Source organism: Ctenocephalides felis, unplaced genomic scaffold, assembly GCF_003426905.1.
Source record: "Ctenocephalides felis isolate EL2017-DRISC unplaced genomic scaffold, ASM342690v1 CF-g0.4_SCAFFOLD_03571, whole genome shotgun sequence".
Classification (NCBI taxonomy): Eukaryota; Metazoa; Arthropoda; class Insecta; order Siphonaptera; family Pulicidae; genus Ctenocephalides; species Ctenocephalides felis.
This window is the reverse complement of record NW_020539725.1, coordinates 45,815,553-45,832,727: the sequence shown is the minus strand read 5'-3', so window position 1 is coordinate 45,832,727 and position 17,175 is coordinate 45,815,553. Positions and strand designations below refer to the sequence as shown.

The 17,175-nt window shown below is 28.5% G+C and overlaps 4 protein-coding genes across 5 annotated transcripts; 1 reads left to right on the top strand and 3 right to left on the bottom strand.

The window, feature by feature from the left end:
- Window positions 1–276: 276 nt before the first annotated feature.
- On the top strand, window positions 277–2,540 carry LOC113384421 (protein crooked neck-like). The gene is given in 4 exon segments (XM_026622134.1): window positions 277–588; window positions 591–920; window positions 923–1,822; window positions 1,825–2,540. Coding segments are annotated over 4 exon segments (2,100 nt in total). The 5' UTR covers window positions 277–419; the 3' UTR covers window positions 2,526–2,540.
- A 70-nt stretch (window positions 2,541–2,610) lies between these two features.
- LOC113385210 (N-alpha-acetyltransferase 20-like) lies at window positions 2,611–4,301 on the bottom strand. Its single transcript, XM_026623034.1, has 5 exons — window positions 4,130–4,301; window positions 3,938–4,053; window positions 3,317–3,445; window positions 2,792–2,929; window positions 2,611–2,716 (listed from the first exon to the last, which is right to left on the bottom strand). The coding sequence occupies exons 1-5, from the start codon at window positions 4,180–4,182 to the stop codon at window positions 2,631–2,633; spliced, it is 522 nt and encodes a 173-aa protein (XP_026478819.1). The 5' UTR covers window positions 4,183–4,301; the 3' UTR covers window positions 2,611–2,630.
- A 660-nt stretch (window positions 4,302–4,961) lies between these two features.
- Window positions 4,962–7,252, bottom strand: LOC113385400 (dual specificity protein kinase TTK-like). Its single transcript, XM_026623247.1, has 6 exons — window positions 7,097–7,252; window positions 6,977–7,031; window positions 5,799–6,903; window positions 5,469–5,683; window positions 5,219–5,392; window positions 4,962–5,143 (listed from the first exon to the last, which is right to left on the bottom strand). The coding sequence occupies exons 1-6, from the start codon at window positions 7,117–7,119 to the stop codon at window positions 5,039–5,041; spliced, it is 1,677 nt and encodes a 558-aa protein (XP_026479032.1). The 5' UTR covers window positions 7,120–7,252; the 3' UTR covers window positions 4,962–5,038.
- A 437-nt stretch (window positions 7,253–7,689) lies between these two features.
- Window positions 7,690–11,128, bottom strand: LOC113384897 (mitochondrial-processing peptidase subunit alpha-like). 2 transcript variants are annotated; one of them, XM_026622669.1, is made up of 12 exons: window positions 11,111–11,128; window positions 10,813–11,017; window positions 10,511–10,749; window positions 10,164–10,243; window positions 9,962–10,102; window positions 9,573–9,710; window positions 9,349–9,486; window positions 9,143–9,283; window positions 8,798–9,003; window positions 8,548–8,713; window positions 8,085–8,217; window positions 7,768–7,943 (listed from the first exon to the last, which is right to left on the bottom strand). In XM_026622669.1, the coding sequence occupies exons 2-12, from the start codon at window positions 10,869–10,871 to the stop codon at window positions 7,768–7,770; spliced, it is 1,617 nt and encodes a 538-aa protein (XP_026478454.1). In that variant the 5' UTR covers window positions 10,872–11,017; window positions 11,111–11,128. The 2 variants fall into 2 exon arrangements, with proteins under 2 accessions (XP_026478455.1, XP_026478454.1); XM_026622670.1 differs by lacking the exon at window positions 11,111–11,128 and having other exon boundaries at window positions 7,690–7,943; window positions 10,813–11,039.
- Between the last annotated feature and the right edge of the window lie 6,047 nt (window positions 11,129–17,175).

The following is a 17,175-nucleotide window of genomic DNA, read 5'->3' as shown; positions in this document are numbered from 1 at the left end:
GTATATAATGTTTGTTATTTTTGTGTTTTGTGATCTTCTTAAATTTAATACTCTCTAATGGAAAGTTTATAATCAAATAAATATTTTTTTCATTTAATATTTTGTCGATGCTGAAAAAGCTTTGTAAACAGCGCGCCACAACGGAAGAAACTTGCTCTAGTTCTCAGAACTTGTCAAACAGGCATATAAAACGTCTATGTCATAGATAAGGAAATGTCTATGTATTATGCATTTGTAGGTAGCCGTAGGCCGTAGGTAGCATATAGGACTGTAAGTGTCAAATCTTAAGTATAAATTAAATCATTTTTTATATTTTTAAGTTAATGATTTATTTTATTAGTAGTATCGAATTTTGAATTTAAGTTTTCAATAATTAACAAAATCTTTATCTTAATTGTGCAAAAGAAAATAACTTTAAAATGGAGAAACCTCAAAAAATGCCTAAAGTGGCTAAAGTTAAAAATAAAGCTCCAGCAGAAATTCAAATTACTGCTGAACAATTATTGCGAGAAGCTAAAGAACGTGATTTAGAAATATTACCTCCACCACCTAAGCAAAAAATCTCAGATCCAGCAGAACTTCGAGACTACAGCACAGGAAAAGAAAAACTTTTGAAGATAATATTAGAAAAAATAGGATAGTTATTAGCAACTGGATCAAATATGCACAATGGGAAGAATCGCAGAAAGAAATTCAACGAGCTAGATCTATTTATGAAAGAGCCCTTGATGTTGATCATAGAAATATTACAATATGGCTAAAAATACAGAAATGGAAATGAGAAAACCGCCAAGTAAATCATGCACGAAATTTATGGGATCGAGCCGTAACTATTCTGCCCAGGGCTAATCAGTTCTGGTACAAGTATACTTACATGGAAGAGATGTTGGAAAATGTAGCAGCAGCCAGACAAGTTTTTGATCGTGGATGGAATGGCAGCCAGATGAACAGGCTTGGCAAACTTACATAAATTTTGAGTTACGTTATAAAGAATTAGATAGAGCAAGAGCTATTTATGAAAAATTTGTTATGGTTCATCCAGATGTAAAAAATTGGATAAAGTATGCAAAATTTGAAGAGTCTCATGGTTTTATAAATGGAGCCCGTTCAGTGTATGAAAGAGCTGTAGAATTCTACGGTGAGGAATATCTTGAGGAAAAGTTATTTATTGCATTTGCAAGATTTGAAGAGAATCAGAAAGAGCATGATAGAGCTAGAGTTATATATAAGTATGCATTAGATAACATTCCAAAAGAAAATACAAAAGAGTTATACAAGGCTTACACAATTCATGAGAAAAAGTTTGGTGACCGAAGTGGTATAGAGGATGTTATTGTAAGTAAACGTAAGTTTCAGTATGAGCAAGAAGTTCAAGAAAATCCAACAAATTATGATGCTTGGTTTGACTATCTGCGTTTAGTAGAAAATGAAGGCAATATTGAAGTAATTCGTGAAACTTATGAGAGAGCAATTGCAAATGTTCCCCCAACTAAAGATAAACATTTCTGGAGGAGATACATATATCTATGGATAAATTATGCAGTCTTTGAAGAACTTAATACTTCTGATTTAGAAAGGACTAGACAGATTTATCGAACTTGTCTGGACTTATTGCCTCATAAAACATTCACATTTAGCAAAATTTGGTTGTTATATGCTCAATTTGAAATACGCTGTAAAAATCTCCAACAGGCTAGAAAAACGTTAGGTATGGCCTTAGGCATTTGTCCCAGAGATAAACTTTACAGGGGTTATATAGATTTGGAAATCCAACTTAGAGAATTTGATCGGTGTCGTATATTATATGAGAAATTTTTGGAATTTGGCCAGAAAATTGTATAACTTGGATGAAATTTGCAGAGCTGGAATGTCTTTTAGGTGACATTGAACGTTCTCGTGCAATATATGAACTGGCTATAAATCAGCCGCGGTTAGATATGCCTGAACTTTTGTGGAAAAGTTATATAGATTTTGAGTTTTCTCAAGGTGAAATTGGAAAAGCCCGATTGTTATATGAGAGATTATTAGAGCGAACAATACATGTGAAAGTATGGATGTCTTATGCTAAGTTTGAAATGAGTAGTGATGATACTGATAATAAATTAGAATTAGCAAGACAAGTATATGAACGAGCAAACAATAGTTTACGAAACGCTAGTGAGAAAGAATCTAGAGTCATGCTTTTAGAAGCCTGGAGAGATTTTGAGAAAGAAAATGGCGATGAAGAAAGTATAAAGAAAGTAAACGAGAAAATGCCTAGAAGAATCAAGAAACGTCAAAAAATCACTTCAGAAACTGGTGCAGATCATGGATGGGAAGAAGTTTTTGATTACATATTCCCTGAAGATGAAACAGTCAGACCAAATTTGAAATTGCTTGCTGCGGCTAAAAATTGGAAAAAAGCACAACTAGAAAAAGAAAAGACAAAAGCTACTGAACCAGAAGAAACAGTGGCACCTACAAGCGGTACTAGTAATGCTTTAGAATCTGAGAAAATAACATCAGAGAAAGAAACTTCAGATTAAGAGAATAGTTACTTTTATATAAAATAATCATAAATTTCGTAATTGATTGACCGATAAGTCAGTTATCAATTTACTTATTAAACATTTGTCTCAACATCTTCATCTTCAATCAACATCTTCTGGTCTTACTGGTGTAGTTAATGGTATCATTGATTTTTTAGTGATATCTCGTGTACAAGATTTTCTCATGTCTGTTAAAATGAATTATGAATTAGAATACATGTATAATATTTTTTTAATAAAATGAATTATACAAGATAAATTACCATATGCATTTTCCTCCGGATCCCCAGAATAATATTCTAAGACAGTACGGTAAACAATGTATCCAAGATTCTTATACATATTTATTGCTACTTCATTACTAACTCGAACAAACAGGTCAACAAAATATGTATTTTTCTGTAACAAAACAAGTTTGGCATAATTATTGAGGCAGTTGAGAACTACAGACCAATCATCAGCATTTCATATCAAAATATATTGAGTAATATTAAGTTGATACTAAATTTATTCAAAATTTATATAACTTATTAAAATTAAAATATTTTTTTGATATTACGCCTAGTTTATTGGCTTCAATCAAAACTTGTATTGAATATTTCAGAATCTTCAGTTAAAATTGTGCAATGTTGATGTAGATCACTTCTTCATAAGAATACTTTAAGGATTATGTATATATAGTATATAGTGTTTTATATGAAGCTATATTAGCAAAGACAATAAAAAGAGGAAATGAATTATTGAAAAAAAATTGAATTATATTACTATTTGCCCTCATAACATATACCTTTCTGATACATCTTCTAAGAAATTCATTAATTTAGCTGCTAAGCCAAGTCTACGAAAATCTGGGGAAACAGTTAGGGCTGTGACATGTCCATGCCAATTTTCTCCATGACCTTCTGCTTTGCCCATTACTTAAAAAAAGAAACATGTGTATAATATGAAAATTACAAAAAAGGAAATAAAGGCATCAATAATAATATAAAGAACATAGTACTGTTATCTACTTCGCACACTCTAAAGTTAGTTGATACAAAATAAATGAGGCATTGTTTATAAGTGTGAAAACTGTATAGTTCAAATTTTACCAAACAAAATTGCTAATAAGTATTTCTTTTCTACTTTTTACAATCTCATACTTAAGTGTGAAGTGAAACATTTTTGATATAGCCATTTTAAATATCTTCAAATGATGAGCAAATGATTGAATAGGTACCAAAATATTCCACAAAAATTTCAATTAGCTCAAAAATAACACCTAAGCTGGTGTGATAATAATGTAGTGAAATGCATTAATTTTAGTTTCTGAGTTTTTTGCACTTCTGATTTTATAACAATTTTTTCCGATTAAATAAACTTAGTTTTCATGACCATACATTCAATTAAAATAATTAGTGTATACTAACTATATCCCATTATTTCTCCGTTTGGGGACTCAGCAACTTGAAAATACTCTGGCCAATGCGCTAGATATTGCATGTAGAATGAAAGTCCATATGTTTCTGTTAGTGGATCTAAATTTCTAAACCAAAATATTATAGCATAATTAAAATTTCATGTTACTATTATAATATCAATAACCTAAAATTAATACTCACACATTATTAAAATTAAACATATCATTGCAAGTAAACGGTCTTAATGTAGTCATATTAATTTTATTGCAAAAGATATCAGAAGGAATTTAATTAACAAAAGTCACGCCTTTAATGAAGTAAAATATTCAGAGAAAAAATAAAACGAGTTACTAATATTTCTACTTCTGTTCCCGAACTGTAGCAAGAAATATTATTTTACATATGTCAACTGTCATTTTATCCCAAACAACAGAAGACATCGGATTTTTAGATATGAAACTCATGTATAAAAGAGTTAAAAGCTGCTGCAGGCCATTTTGGCTGTTTGGATTCAAAATATTAAATAAATAGATTGGTTATATACATAGATATAAATATATATTATACATAAATTACAAAACATACATAAATATTATAAGAGAAATAGCCCTTGCCAGGAATTCTTACACAAATTCAAAATCATCTGAAATCAAAGAAATTCTAATAAAAATATATAAAATATAGATAGGCCAATCGTTGAGTTTCTTTGTCACAGCTCATTTAAAACAACTTATGAAAAACAATTATGATTATCTGATTAAACTGAGAAAGAATAATTAGATTATTATTTTATTCTCAAATTGTGTTAAGACTATCCATTGGGAAAAAAAATTTACAATTACCCACAGCTGTTTCAATAAATTGTAACTGAAAAATAATGAATATGAATAATGAAATATGAATTAAATAAATTTATATTTAATAAGAAGCAATGTCTTTACATTTATATGCTATATATAATCACAGATTATTTTTCTAATCAACCTTATGATAAAATAATAAAATATATTAGTTTAAAATAGTCTTACTCTTCGTATAATTGTTAAAAACAATATTATTTATGATTTAAAATTAAAATAAAGTATATCTACATTATTATCATTTAATTGATTATTCACCATTTTTTGGATATTCAAATGGTTCTCTAGGAAGTTCCAATAATTCAGCTACTGTGGGGCGATCATATGGATTATGAATAAGACATCTTTTTGCTGTCTAAAAGTAAAGTGATCACTTTTATTAAATATAAATATAAAATAAATGTATATAATTATTATCATTTGGACCTACTTTTACGAGAATTGAAGGGTATAAGTCTAATTCTTTAAAATCTATTTTCCAATCAGGATCTATTATTGCAGCCATTTTCATCATTGGCCTCGTAATGTGGCCAAATGGTGTTTTACCATAAAGTAAAAGATACAGTATGCATCCCAATGACCATACATCAGATTTATACGAAATCTAAAAAATGTATTAAAATAAATAGAATGTTGATTGGAATTTTTTCATCTGCAGTTCCAAAAATCTATATAAATACCTTAATATTGGGCATTTTTCCAGAATTCTGCATATCAACAGAAGATGAATCATGGAGTGCTTCAGGACTCATGTAATTAAAAGTACCAGTTTGTACATGCTTAATAATACTGGTACAATCAGATCCGATAGTAGATGCAATACCAAAATCTATTAATTTTAGGCGATTTCCAACTTTTAAAAAATTTGCTGGTTTTAAATCGGAGTGTATAACACCTTAAAAAAATAAAACATTTCTGTTACATATATATATATATATATATATATATATATATACAGTTACTAATGCAGATAATGCAATATTAGTAAACATGTAACTTGGGCAACCAACCATTTTTGTGTATAAAATTTACAGCTTCCAGCATTTGCAGCCAGTATTTGACTAACAATACAATAGAAAATATAGGATACTTGTTTGCAACAGTTGATGTTTTGATAATAGTGCTAAAATCTGTCTCTCCACACTCCATTACTACATATAACATATTTTCTTTAGTGACATGAGCATAATGAAACATCTTTATTACTACATCACTGTTTTGTAATCTAGATAATAGTTTAACTTCATTGAGAAACCCTTGTACTAATTGTTGATCACCATTTAGTTTTACTACTTTTATAGCCATTTTGTTTAAAGTTGTTTCTTGGGTAGCTAAATGGACCACACATGAACCACCACTACCCAATTTTTTACCAATAGTGTAAGTAATATTATCAAATGTAATTTTACTAAGCTCACCATTTACATTTTCAACATTACAATTGATATTTGTGCATAAGGACTTATCAGTATTATTGCTTACAACTTCAGGAATTTTAAAATTTATATTATTAAACTCTTCACAAACTTTTTCAACTTCTTTTTCTAATATTGGTTTGAGATTACATTTTGATGATATAGGATCTTCATTGTTCAATTGATATATTCCGGTTACTCCATTATCACTACTACTTTTATTATGTGCTGCATCCTTGAATAGCAAAGACTGTATAAACCCATCATTTTCTTTAATAGATTTAAAGCGTTTTTCATTTCGTGGAATTATTTTTTTACTTGAATAAACTACTTGTGGGGGAGAAAATAATAGCTTTTTAACATCTTTCACGCCTTCGTCTAATCTATTTTTTTTAAGATATGAAGCACTCAAAACTTCATTTTCTTTATTTACATCGTTTTTACCATTAGTCTTGATAATACTACTCTTAACACTTGGTGTACTAAATTCATTAGTTCTATTTATAGAACTCTCAATGAATTCTTTTGTACAGCTATCAGTGATTTTTCTATCAATTTCACTTATATCAAATTTTGATACACGATTTTCAACTTTAGGTGTAAATCTACCACTTTTATTAACAAAATATCCTTGTGTGTATTTTGATTTTAATTGCTCTATAACTTTTTTCGAATCTGCTGCATCGCCGGAATCATCTTCCTGAAAATAATTAGAAACAACATATATTAATTCATTACGGTATCACAGGATAAGATAACAACTTATAGTTTACCTCTTCATCTTCATCTGATAAGTTTAAATCACATCTGCGAACGGGCATCAAGGCACTGAAAAAGATTGTTTACATATTTGACAGCGCTAACAGAATGTTCATAATTTAGAAAATACATACGTTTTTGGACTTGAGGGAATCATGCCAAACGCAATTTAACACTAAAATCCAATGTTTATTAGGCACTTAAAAAACTTTCTGATTAGAAATCTTTAATATTGGATAAATATAATGATAAATTATAAATAATGATAAAAACGAAACAAAACGAACCAAACAATGCCACAGATATATAGAAGAAGATAAAAGATGTCAACATTTGTTACCAACATAGGCCAGCAAGAAGGAACAGTGCCTGCAACATTATGAATAATATACTAGACAATATAATAATACTGGATAATATATACGAATATATAATGAGCACCATAGATAAATAAGCACAGTTAAATAAACATAATGAGCCTAGACAATATACTAATAATTAGTAAATAAACAACAGAATCCTAGTTATAGTTATAACAATTAGATAAGGTTTTTGAGTAAAGTATGAAAATATATTCTAGTTTTTTTTTTATATCTTGATAATGTATTTAGATAACAAAATAAGAATAATTATAAAAATTATAATTTCACGATATACAAAAATGAATTGAAAATAATAATAATAATAATATTAATTTGAACAATCCTTTTCTTAATGATCTATATGTTTGTATTTGGTACAATTTTTACATGTAAATGCATAGGACAAGAAAAAAATGGTTTGTGACAATTTGGAATATAGAAATTTATTTGAACAGAGATAATTTTCGTCCGCTTGGCATTTTTCCATCTTCATTTAATAAAGCCATTGCAATATCACTTAATTCTGGCAATTTTTTAATATCTCCTCTTGCAGCTACAGCAGGTGGAGAACTCAAGAATCTCCTCGCTACCCGTATTATATCTTCAGCTTGAATGTTTTCTATAAATTGGAATATTTATTTTTATTTATTATTCATAATGTGCCTGCCTATTATATATATATATATATATATATATATATATATATATATATACATACATACATACTGGAAAGTAGGAGATTGACATGATGATAGCTTACCTATAGCTTCAATAAAATATTCAGGCCTTTTTCTCATGCCAGTTGCTAGTACTTGTCTACCTATATCTTCAAATACCACAGGACGAGCTTCCAAATTCATCAATAACATTGATTGAAGTTGTGTTTTTGCTCTCTTTTTCATAAATAATAAAATAGCTGGTTAGTAAAATTTAAGAAAACTCATTTCATCTCAAACAAATATTTGTCTAAAATTGCATTTTTTATGTTATTTTAATATTCATAATGTATTTTAAATATTTTCACAGACCAGTGCAGTTGGTTTTTAAATTTCTTTTAATTGTATGATATTGAATTTTATAAATCACACTTAAGTTTCTGTGAAAGTTATTTTTTTAACTTTCTGTTTTTTCTTTTTAAGTTTCTGTTTAAGTTAATTTTATTTAAAATTTATTTCCATGCTGTAGATATCTTCAGAATAATTATTAATATTGTTAATTATTACCCTTAGTTCTTGAGCCCCTGGAACTGTAGACATGGCAACTAGTTCTCTGCAGAGCACTTCTGTTACCCCCCGTATATGTGTTGGAGGTGCGCTGGCATGAATGCAGAATAGACCGGTATCAGCATAAGCATGGTTAAATGCTGTTGCACTGTACATCCAGTGATATCTAACAGAGATATAGTCAAAGTTAATGATTTATTGAAAAATTGAAAATTAATTAAACTTATTTTAATTTTTTTAAATAATATACCTGTTTAGCACATTTGTATATAACCTAGTATACATTCCTTTACCAGGTCCCCCAGCACTAAAAGATCCTCCACCACCCATCATCATATTTAAAACACAAGCTGCTATAAAATCAGAGTCCTGATGTGAGCATCCTCTCAATCCTAAAACCACATGAGCCAGTTCTGGTAAACCTTCAGCAGCATACATTGGTATTTCACATGATTCCTAGATTTATGAAATTGTGTAAGTTCCATATTGCAATATAATTTTACTCTGCATCAATAATATAATTTAATGAATATAATATAAATTGTTTGTGTGCATAATACAGTTTGTAAAATAAATTAATCAAAGAAGAAATTACCTTGATAATTCCACCTGTATATTGTGCTGTAGAACTATCAATTTGTAATGATCGTGAAGATTCAATATTTTCTTTGTCCCAAATAGGTTCTGATTCAACAAAGTATTTATTAACCATTTCTACAAGGCTTTCATGTGGTACCTAAAATTTCTTATGAAATAAATATATGATTTGAAATAGTATAATATATTATAACTATTGGTTACCCCAACTCCAGCAACAACCATTCTCTTAGGAGTATGATGATGTTTTAGATATGTTAACAAAACATTTCTATTTAATAATTCCGCATTTTGTTGTGGACATAATTTTGGCAAACCCAATGTGTTATCTCGATATGCAGCCTGCAAAATAATTTTAATAATAAACTTGATATGCAATCCAAAGATAGTTGCTTAATTTTATTTAGCGTTAGTTATTATTATCATACTGCATGAATCATATCCATAAGCTTGACGTCTTGCTCTGGACGCATTGCTAGTGATTCCAATTCAAATAAAACAGCTTGTCTCGCCATGCTGACTTCTGTTGCATCAAGACGAGGTCTCAACACAACTTCTGACAAAACCTGGTACAATAAAAATGTAAAAAATATAGCTTAATTTAAATATTGAAGAATGATTACACAGTTAGGAAATTACACTACAATAAATAGTCCATAAATAAAATTATGCTAATTTTGTCCAACATAAAGATTCATGAACAGAAATCACCTACTATTATATTAATATTGGAATACAAAAAATATAATAAGTGTGAATAATCTCAGAACAATTACTTAATAAGTAAGCCTTTACAGTGTTCATAAATAGTTTTCACCTTAGTCACAGCTTCTAATCCACGATTTTCTGCACTGGCTGCGTATACAAAGGTATCTCTGGAGCTTTGGCAGTCACAAATTCCTCCATGTTCTTCTAATGCCCGTAAAATGCTGTCTTTATCTGGATATGCTACTGTCGACTGGCAAATGAATAAGATTTGAAATTATTTAACAAAAACCTTACATGAAATAAATACTTACATGAAAAGCTAGTTTCTCCAAGAAATGTGAAACCCCACTTGGATATGCAATTTCATATCTTGGACCAGAATCTATAACAACTGTAAAAATCCAAGATTATATAATGATTTATTATCATTTAATCATTTATCTAAATACATAGTACAGTTTCTATTTTACATAAATATACAACTAAATATTAATTAGTTGCAAGTGGCACATTACCCTTATGCAAATTGCACAAACATCCTGACATGATGAATTAATCGACTTATATATATATATATATATATATATATATATATATATATATATATATTTAGGTTTAATCATTTCAATCAGAAAAAATATAAAAACAATTATCTTACCTCCAACAGTAAAGAACTGGCCAAATCTATTTTCTGAAGCCACTCGTAAACCATTGCTGAGTGTAGTAACTTTTGTATTATGATGTTCAGGTAATAAAGTAGCATATTGGGGATCTGGAAGACCTGGTAAAGGCACTGTCAAAGGGGGTAAAGGTGTTACAATTTTAGCAGACGGACTATTAACCGTCGAAGCAGCGCCCGGAGTATCATGTAAAGTGGTCTTACAGTAATTGCGTATGCTAAATAGAATAAAACAGCATGAGTACTGTATTAAAGAATTTGAGGTTATATCATAATCTTACCATGACTTTCCCGACAAAAATCTTTTAGCTAAGATTTTTAAGTCCAAATGAAGCGACATATTCAACTAATATTGAAAAATGTTAAAGACAGCATTTACTCGACGGTTTTATTTCATATCACCAATGCAAATTTTTCATTAAAGATTAATATAAAGTATTTTTAATGTGTGATAACTTATAAAACTTCATAATTTAAAACTATTGTCTGCGAAAAAGATTTTCTTATTAGTTCGCTAAATAAATTAAAAACGCTTTATTAAAAACCCATGAAACCTATACCTAACCCACAAATACATACTTAGATCGAAGAGTTGTCAAAACGCGTGGTTCACGATTTCACTAATCAAAAAATAATAGAAACAACAATTCGGTAAAATAATCAACTACGAATTACTTTACGTATCTTTATTAGTAATTTACATTCTGTTTTATCTTTTGGAATTTTATATTACAAATTATTAAATTATTAGAAATCCTTGAAAACTTATAGAAATCGATAGATTATATAAATAATAAAAATCAGGTATATGCATATTTCATTTTTATTTGTCATAAAATCAATAGTCCTATAAATTTGCTTATTAATTTATTACAAAAATTTAGGTTTATTCTCTCATTTTCATTTTGTCCTCAAAATAATTCACATAAAATGTACGCAGAAGTGTCTAGTCTGCGCTTCACTGCTACGTTTATATTGCACAGGGCCGCATTTTGCTACAGATTCTGAATTTTACTAATAAACTTCCCGTAGAGTAAGTTATAGTAATCGCAAAATCGAAAATGAAAATTTTTATATATCTTCACGTTTCGAAGGTTTCTGAATATTTTGGCATACCTTAGAAAAAATGGATGTGTTTGTGTGTGTGCGGATACAAATTCTCGTCGACGATTTCGAGAACACCGATCAACCGGTTTGAATAATTCAAAAAACATTCGATTCGTATTGATAATGAGCCGTGCTGACTAGTTTTTGGCGAAGGCAGGTCTAGCTGTTCCGAAGATACGGGGTAAAAAGTGCCAAAAACGGTAACTCAGTTTTTGAAAGAACGGAGCGTCCGATTTTAATAATTCAGAAAACATTTTACTTGTCTTGACTAGATGAAGAATTGATCAAATTTTTGGGAGGGCAGGTCCATCGGTTTTGGACTCTCAATAAAAATAAGTTAAAAAATGTCATTTGACGGTCAAAAATGTTTATTGGACATATGTACATCAAATTATTAGATATTTTATAGAGACTTTAATAATGTGTACCGTTTTGTGTAATTTGGGTTCCGTACCAAGATTTTTAATTACGTTACGGGAAGTACCAGCAATTTGCCTTAAGGCATAATACCATGCACCCCACTAGTTTCGTTAATTATTTTATGTTATCAATTTATTTTATGACAATATCATTATATTTTTTTACTTAAAAACAATATTGGCGTTCGGATTACTAATTATATCGCCGGTAAATGATGCCCTAATTGCGAGGCACAAACAGCATTTTCATAAAAAAATGTTCTAAATTCTTGTATATGTTATCAAATTTATAAATTATTGAAAATCCTCTGGACTTCATTCATTACATACATAATTTACACTTACAAAAATATCTGATACAAAAATTTACTATATTCACACATAATATTTGAAAAATAAACTAATTACAAATTAAATAAATGATGCCATTCATAAAAAAAATACTGTAATTTTTGTATATTTATACCGCTATCTTACCCAGTACCTTTCTTCTTTAGTTAAAGTTTGTTTCACTTTTTCTAAAACTCTTACTGCATTTTTAGTTTCGTTCGCTGTATAGTTACCTCCGTTTTCAAAAAATCTAATAACATAAAAAAATTAGTAACATTAAATAAAAAAAATCTTTGTAGAATACTTCACAAACAATTTTTCTTACTTGAGATTTTTATTGAATTGATTGTTTGAACTCATTAAGGATTTAACACGTCGTAAACAAGATTCCATATACGGAATTCTCTCTGCAGTAGGCAACTTTTTCAGATTTTGCTTCATGGATTTAATGTTAACTGAAACACCCTAATTTAAAAAAATATATTAATTATTGAACCGGCAGAACCAATAAATTGTTTAGTTTTTGTTAATTTAGAATTATTTACTTTATTGTGCTCTTTCAAACGAGCTGCATGCAACTTTAATTCGAATTTACGAATCTCAAAATCAGATTCCAAATCTAATTTCAATACTCTCAAATAAGATCTATAGTTATTCGACTGTGTATTAATCTCATCTAAAAGTGGAATTGAAAATTCTTTCGCCCATTTTGTAAGAGTAGCTTTATCTAATGACGTAAATTTCTTGATTGCTGAAAACAACCTAAAAAGCAAAAAATAATAATAAAATAATATTGAATTTGAATTTATTGATAATATTATTAATTCAATTAATATTATCAATATTATTAACATATTTCAAAGAAAACAGTAAACATAAATTTATTTCACATACCCTTGTTTCCAATGGATCATGCAAATAACTTTGTATTGAAAAGCTTTATATTCTGTTGGAAAATCTTCATCAAATTTTGGCTCCTTATTAAACTGTAAAAAAGCAGGAAAGTTTTAGAAATGCTCTAACTATATTAATATAAGTTTAGGTATACTCACGCTTTCATGATTTATTAATAAAATTTTTAATTCATCAATTAACTTTTCAACTTCATTGTCGATGAAGTTATCATAATATTCGATTAACGACGTCTGCCGATTTAGTTCCTGCACACACCTTTGAACAGATTTTATATAACCTTTTCATCAACTTATGAAAATTTTATATTATTAATATTTCACATACAATTTATCTACATTTGCAATGACTTTCCGGGCTTTTTTGTAAGATCTTGTAAGCTTCTTCGGTATACTCTCTTGTCTAATTACAGACAATAATGGCAATAATTTTGTACACCTTGCCTAAAATGGGAAAAATTGTTTTTGCATTAATTAGTATATAATGGTAAACAATTATCTAAAATTTAAGCTAACTGTTAATTTATTATTCAAGTGTTTACCTGAAACAGTTTACTAAATGCTGTGGTTTTTTTTTCTAACGCCTTTTCTGTATCATTTTTCATTGTGGTACTTCTCTCGGCGTAAAGTTTCCATAATGCAAATACATCCTCTAAAAATTCTTTTACTGCATTTAAGCATGTACTTATATTTGTTATATTGACCTGGATTAATATCGGTTTGCATAAATTTTAATAAATACTCATTTTGAAAAATTATTTTCAACTAAACGTTTTATATTTTGGTAAACCACAATCATACTTAAGCTTAAATAATTATGATTGTGGTGGATTTGTAAGTATACTTACAAAATTACTACAAAATTCTATTATAATAAGTTAAGATTCGAGTTATAAATTGTTACAGATTATAAAGCAGTTGTATAATATCATCAGTATTTACTAGAAGTGAGTTTCTAAGTAAAAGTTCATTTATAAAATATAACAATTATAATGTGCATAGGATTACTTCACTAAAACTGGCGATAAAACTTGCATCCGATAGAGAGCTTCTGTAACAATATTCAGGTTTCAGATTTAAAACTTTTAGCATCGGAATTTTGCCTAATTGATGCATTTTAAAAATTTGCGCAATTGAATTTTTTAACACATCAACCATGCTCAGAACATAGATTTCTGCAAAAATAATAATTATTAAATAATATATTCGTATATCAATAAGTCGACTTTTATTAGATAATTTATAGGAACTTTTTAGATACTTTAGGACGTCGATAAAATTAAACACTTTTTAGGTACTGTAAGACCTTGACAAATTTACTGTTTTTAGGTACTATAGGACTTTACCGCAATAAACTCTTTCAGTACTTGATACACTTTTTGGGTACTTTAGGACCTTGATAAATTTAAACACTTTAGAATAACTTAACTTTTAACACTTGTAATTAAGGGGGTCTTCCTATGTGACGGCCTGTTTTTTAGGGATATTTTAGAATTTTTTTTTCTACGACCAGTAAATAGTTAGAGCTTCAAGTTTTTTATCATTTATCAATACATATTTCGACAGTATAAATATAAAATTTCAGCTAAAAAAAATTTAGTCCAACTAGAGTTACAGCGCTCTAAACACCCCCCCCTCAAAAAAAAGAGCTCCCACTGTCTCCACGATTCCGGCTGATCGGCTTATCTGACCAAAAAAAAAAATAAACGGCGTTTTAATTTGTAGGCTTAAAAGCACGGAATGATCTACAATCAAATGAATACAAAAAAAATTGGATGTTTTATAGACATTTGAAATAAAAGTTGCAAATTGGGCGTTTTTTTTTAGTTTTTTTGCTATAAAAAATCGAAGTTTTGAAATTTTTGATTGATAATAGTTCATTCCATGCGTTTAAATATATTGAATGTGCCCTGTAAATTTCAAGTAATTCGGTCCAGCCGTTTCTGAGATACAATGGAGACAAGTTTGAAAAACACAGTTTTGAGAAAAACGCGTTTAAAGATAAAATGATCGTTGTACTATATACTATATGTATACTTTTTAAATGGCTGTAACTCAAAAACTATTTGAGATATCGATTTGAAATTTTAATATGTTATTTTTAAAGGTATAATCTACTGAAATATGAAATAAAAAAAAATTCAATTTTTTCAACTCATCACATAGGAAGACCCCCTTAAAGAAAGTTATAATAGTTCAAGTTTCGCAAACAATTATTATGTTGAATATACATAAAAATGATATAAAGCTTATAAAATTACCTAAATCATTCATAATTGAATTCCAATCCTTGTTAAGATCCTCTTCTCCTTCTCCTTCATCTGAACAGATAAACCTGAATAAAATAAATAAAATTGAGAATATTTTGTATACTTATTATATAAGTCTTTTATAAATTAAAATACTTACAGCCTTCGTTGTGCTTTCAATTTGTCTTGATAGTCCCATTCCCTTTTAATACGAGCTACCTGTTTCTGATATTCACAGCCGAGTAAAAATATTACATAATGCAACTGATTATACAAATCATTATGGCAGCTTGCATTCGATAAGAGGCTCTGATTTATTTTCTATGATATAAATTAAAGCAACCATCACAAACTATTAACAAGAAATATATGAAATAATATCATTTATTAATATTACCAGTATCATCATTTCAAATTGTTCTTGAACTTTAAACGGCGTTACGTGGGCAATATCACAAACTTTTTTTGAATATAAGCTTAAAATGGCTTTCAGCTTATCGGATCGTTTACGTTCAAAATCATCCAGCGTAACGTAAAATTCATTTAAAGTCGTATTAGCATTACGCAAAGTAACAATTGTTTTTTCCCAAGAACTTTAATGAGAAATAGAAATGTTATTATGATATTTAAAAAAAAATCATCATAAGCGGTAAAATTCAATTTTATCGATATGCATACAACTTTCTTGGAGCTCATTTCCGAAAGCATAACAAAAACTTTTATGTTTCTGTTAAAATACAAAGTTGTTTGAAAAAGGACTTCAAATCTGTTTCAATCAGATCAACAATTATCTATCTATTTTATCATTTAAATAATTCATTAAAAAATTTTAATTGAATTATTTAAATTGAATCTCTGCTAATGGAATCAAGATTTTTATCTTCTAAATTTTTTTATCCTTTAATATTCTCATTAAAACTCGAAATAAATATTTATGACTCAGGTGCGCATTTTGCTTTTGTACAATTTACGTTTTTAAAATTATCTTCTTGAAACTATTGCAATCACCCAGTAAACACTACATGTTACCGTAATTAAACTTGTGAGTTACAAAGTTATATAACTAAATGTAATATAAGCGCAATGTAACTTTGGCTTTAAGTTATATAACAAATGTTACTTAAGTGTAATATATGCGCAATGTATATCGGGAGTTACAAAGTTATATAAAAAATGTTACCATTATGTTATAACAGTGATTGCAGACATCATTTTCAAGCTTGTTGTTGTTGTTTTTGAATAAATTGTCTTAATGATTGGGACATTTAAATTCCCTATTAAGTGTCTTTCAATTAGAAGAATTTCAAAGTATAAAATTATTATACCTGTAACATTGATCTGTAAATTCTTGCTGATTTAAAAACTTCAGCCGATAAACTTCGGCCTGAACGGCTTTCTGGCATGCGGTTAAAATGATTCTAAAAGTGTCGCAAGCAGATCGTATCTCACAAGAGATATTTTCAGAAAGTAGAAGCATTTCCTGATTCATTTCCTCAATAGCTTTCTCATGATCAGTCCGACGCCTTTCAATCAAGTTGTTTATAACTTTTGATGAGCCACTTACTGGAACTAATAGAATGATAATTATTAATTGATTAAATAGCATACATGTATAAATAAAATAATGA

Bases quoted from the DNA above. Each gene is read 5' to 3' on its own strand.
- LOC113385400 (XM_026623247.1), bottom strand. From the start codon at position 7,119: ATGATTCCCTCAAGTCCAAAAAC. The intron at 5,684-5,798 runs GTTGGTTGCCCA...TATTTTTTTAAG, and splicing joins AAATTTTATACACAAAAATG to GTGTTATACACTCCGATTTA. The intron at 5,393-5,468 runs GTATTTATATAG...TACATTTTTTAG, and splicing joins GAAAAATGCCCAATATTAAG to ATTTCGTATAAATCTGATGT.
- LOC113385210 (XM_026623034.1), bottom strand. From the start codon at position 4,182: ATGACTACATTAAGACCGTTTACTTGCAATGATATGTTTAATTTTAAT. The intron at 3,446-3,937 runs GTTAGTATACAC...TCTTTTTTTAAG, and splicing joins CGGAGAAATAATGGGATATA to TAATGGGCAAAGCAGAAGGT. The intron at 2,717-2,791 runs GTAATTTATCTT...TCATTTTAACAG, and splicing joins TCCGGAGGAAAATGCATATG to ACATGAGAAAATCTTGTACA.
- LOC113384897 (XM_026622669.1), bottom strand. From the start codon at position 10,871: ATGTCGCTTCATTTGGACTTAAAAATCTTAGCTAAAAGATTTTTGTCG. The intron at 9,711-9,961 runs GTGAAAACTATT...TTATTGTACCAG, and splicing joins GATTAGAAGCTGTGACTAAG to GTTTTGTCAGAAGTTGTGTT. The intron at 7,944-8,084 runs GTAAGCTATCAT...TCCAATTTATAG, and splicing joins ATATTTTATTGAAGCTATAG to AAAACATTCAAGCTGAAGAT.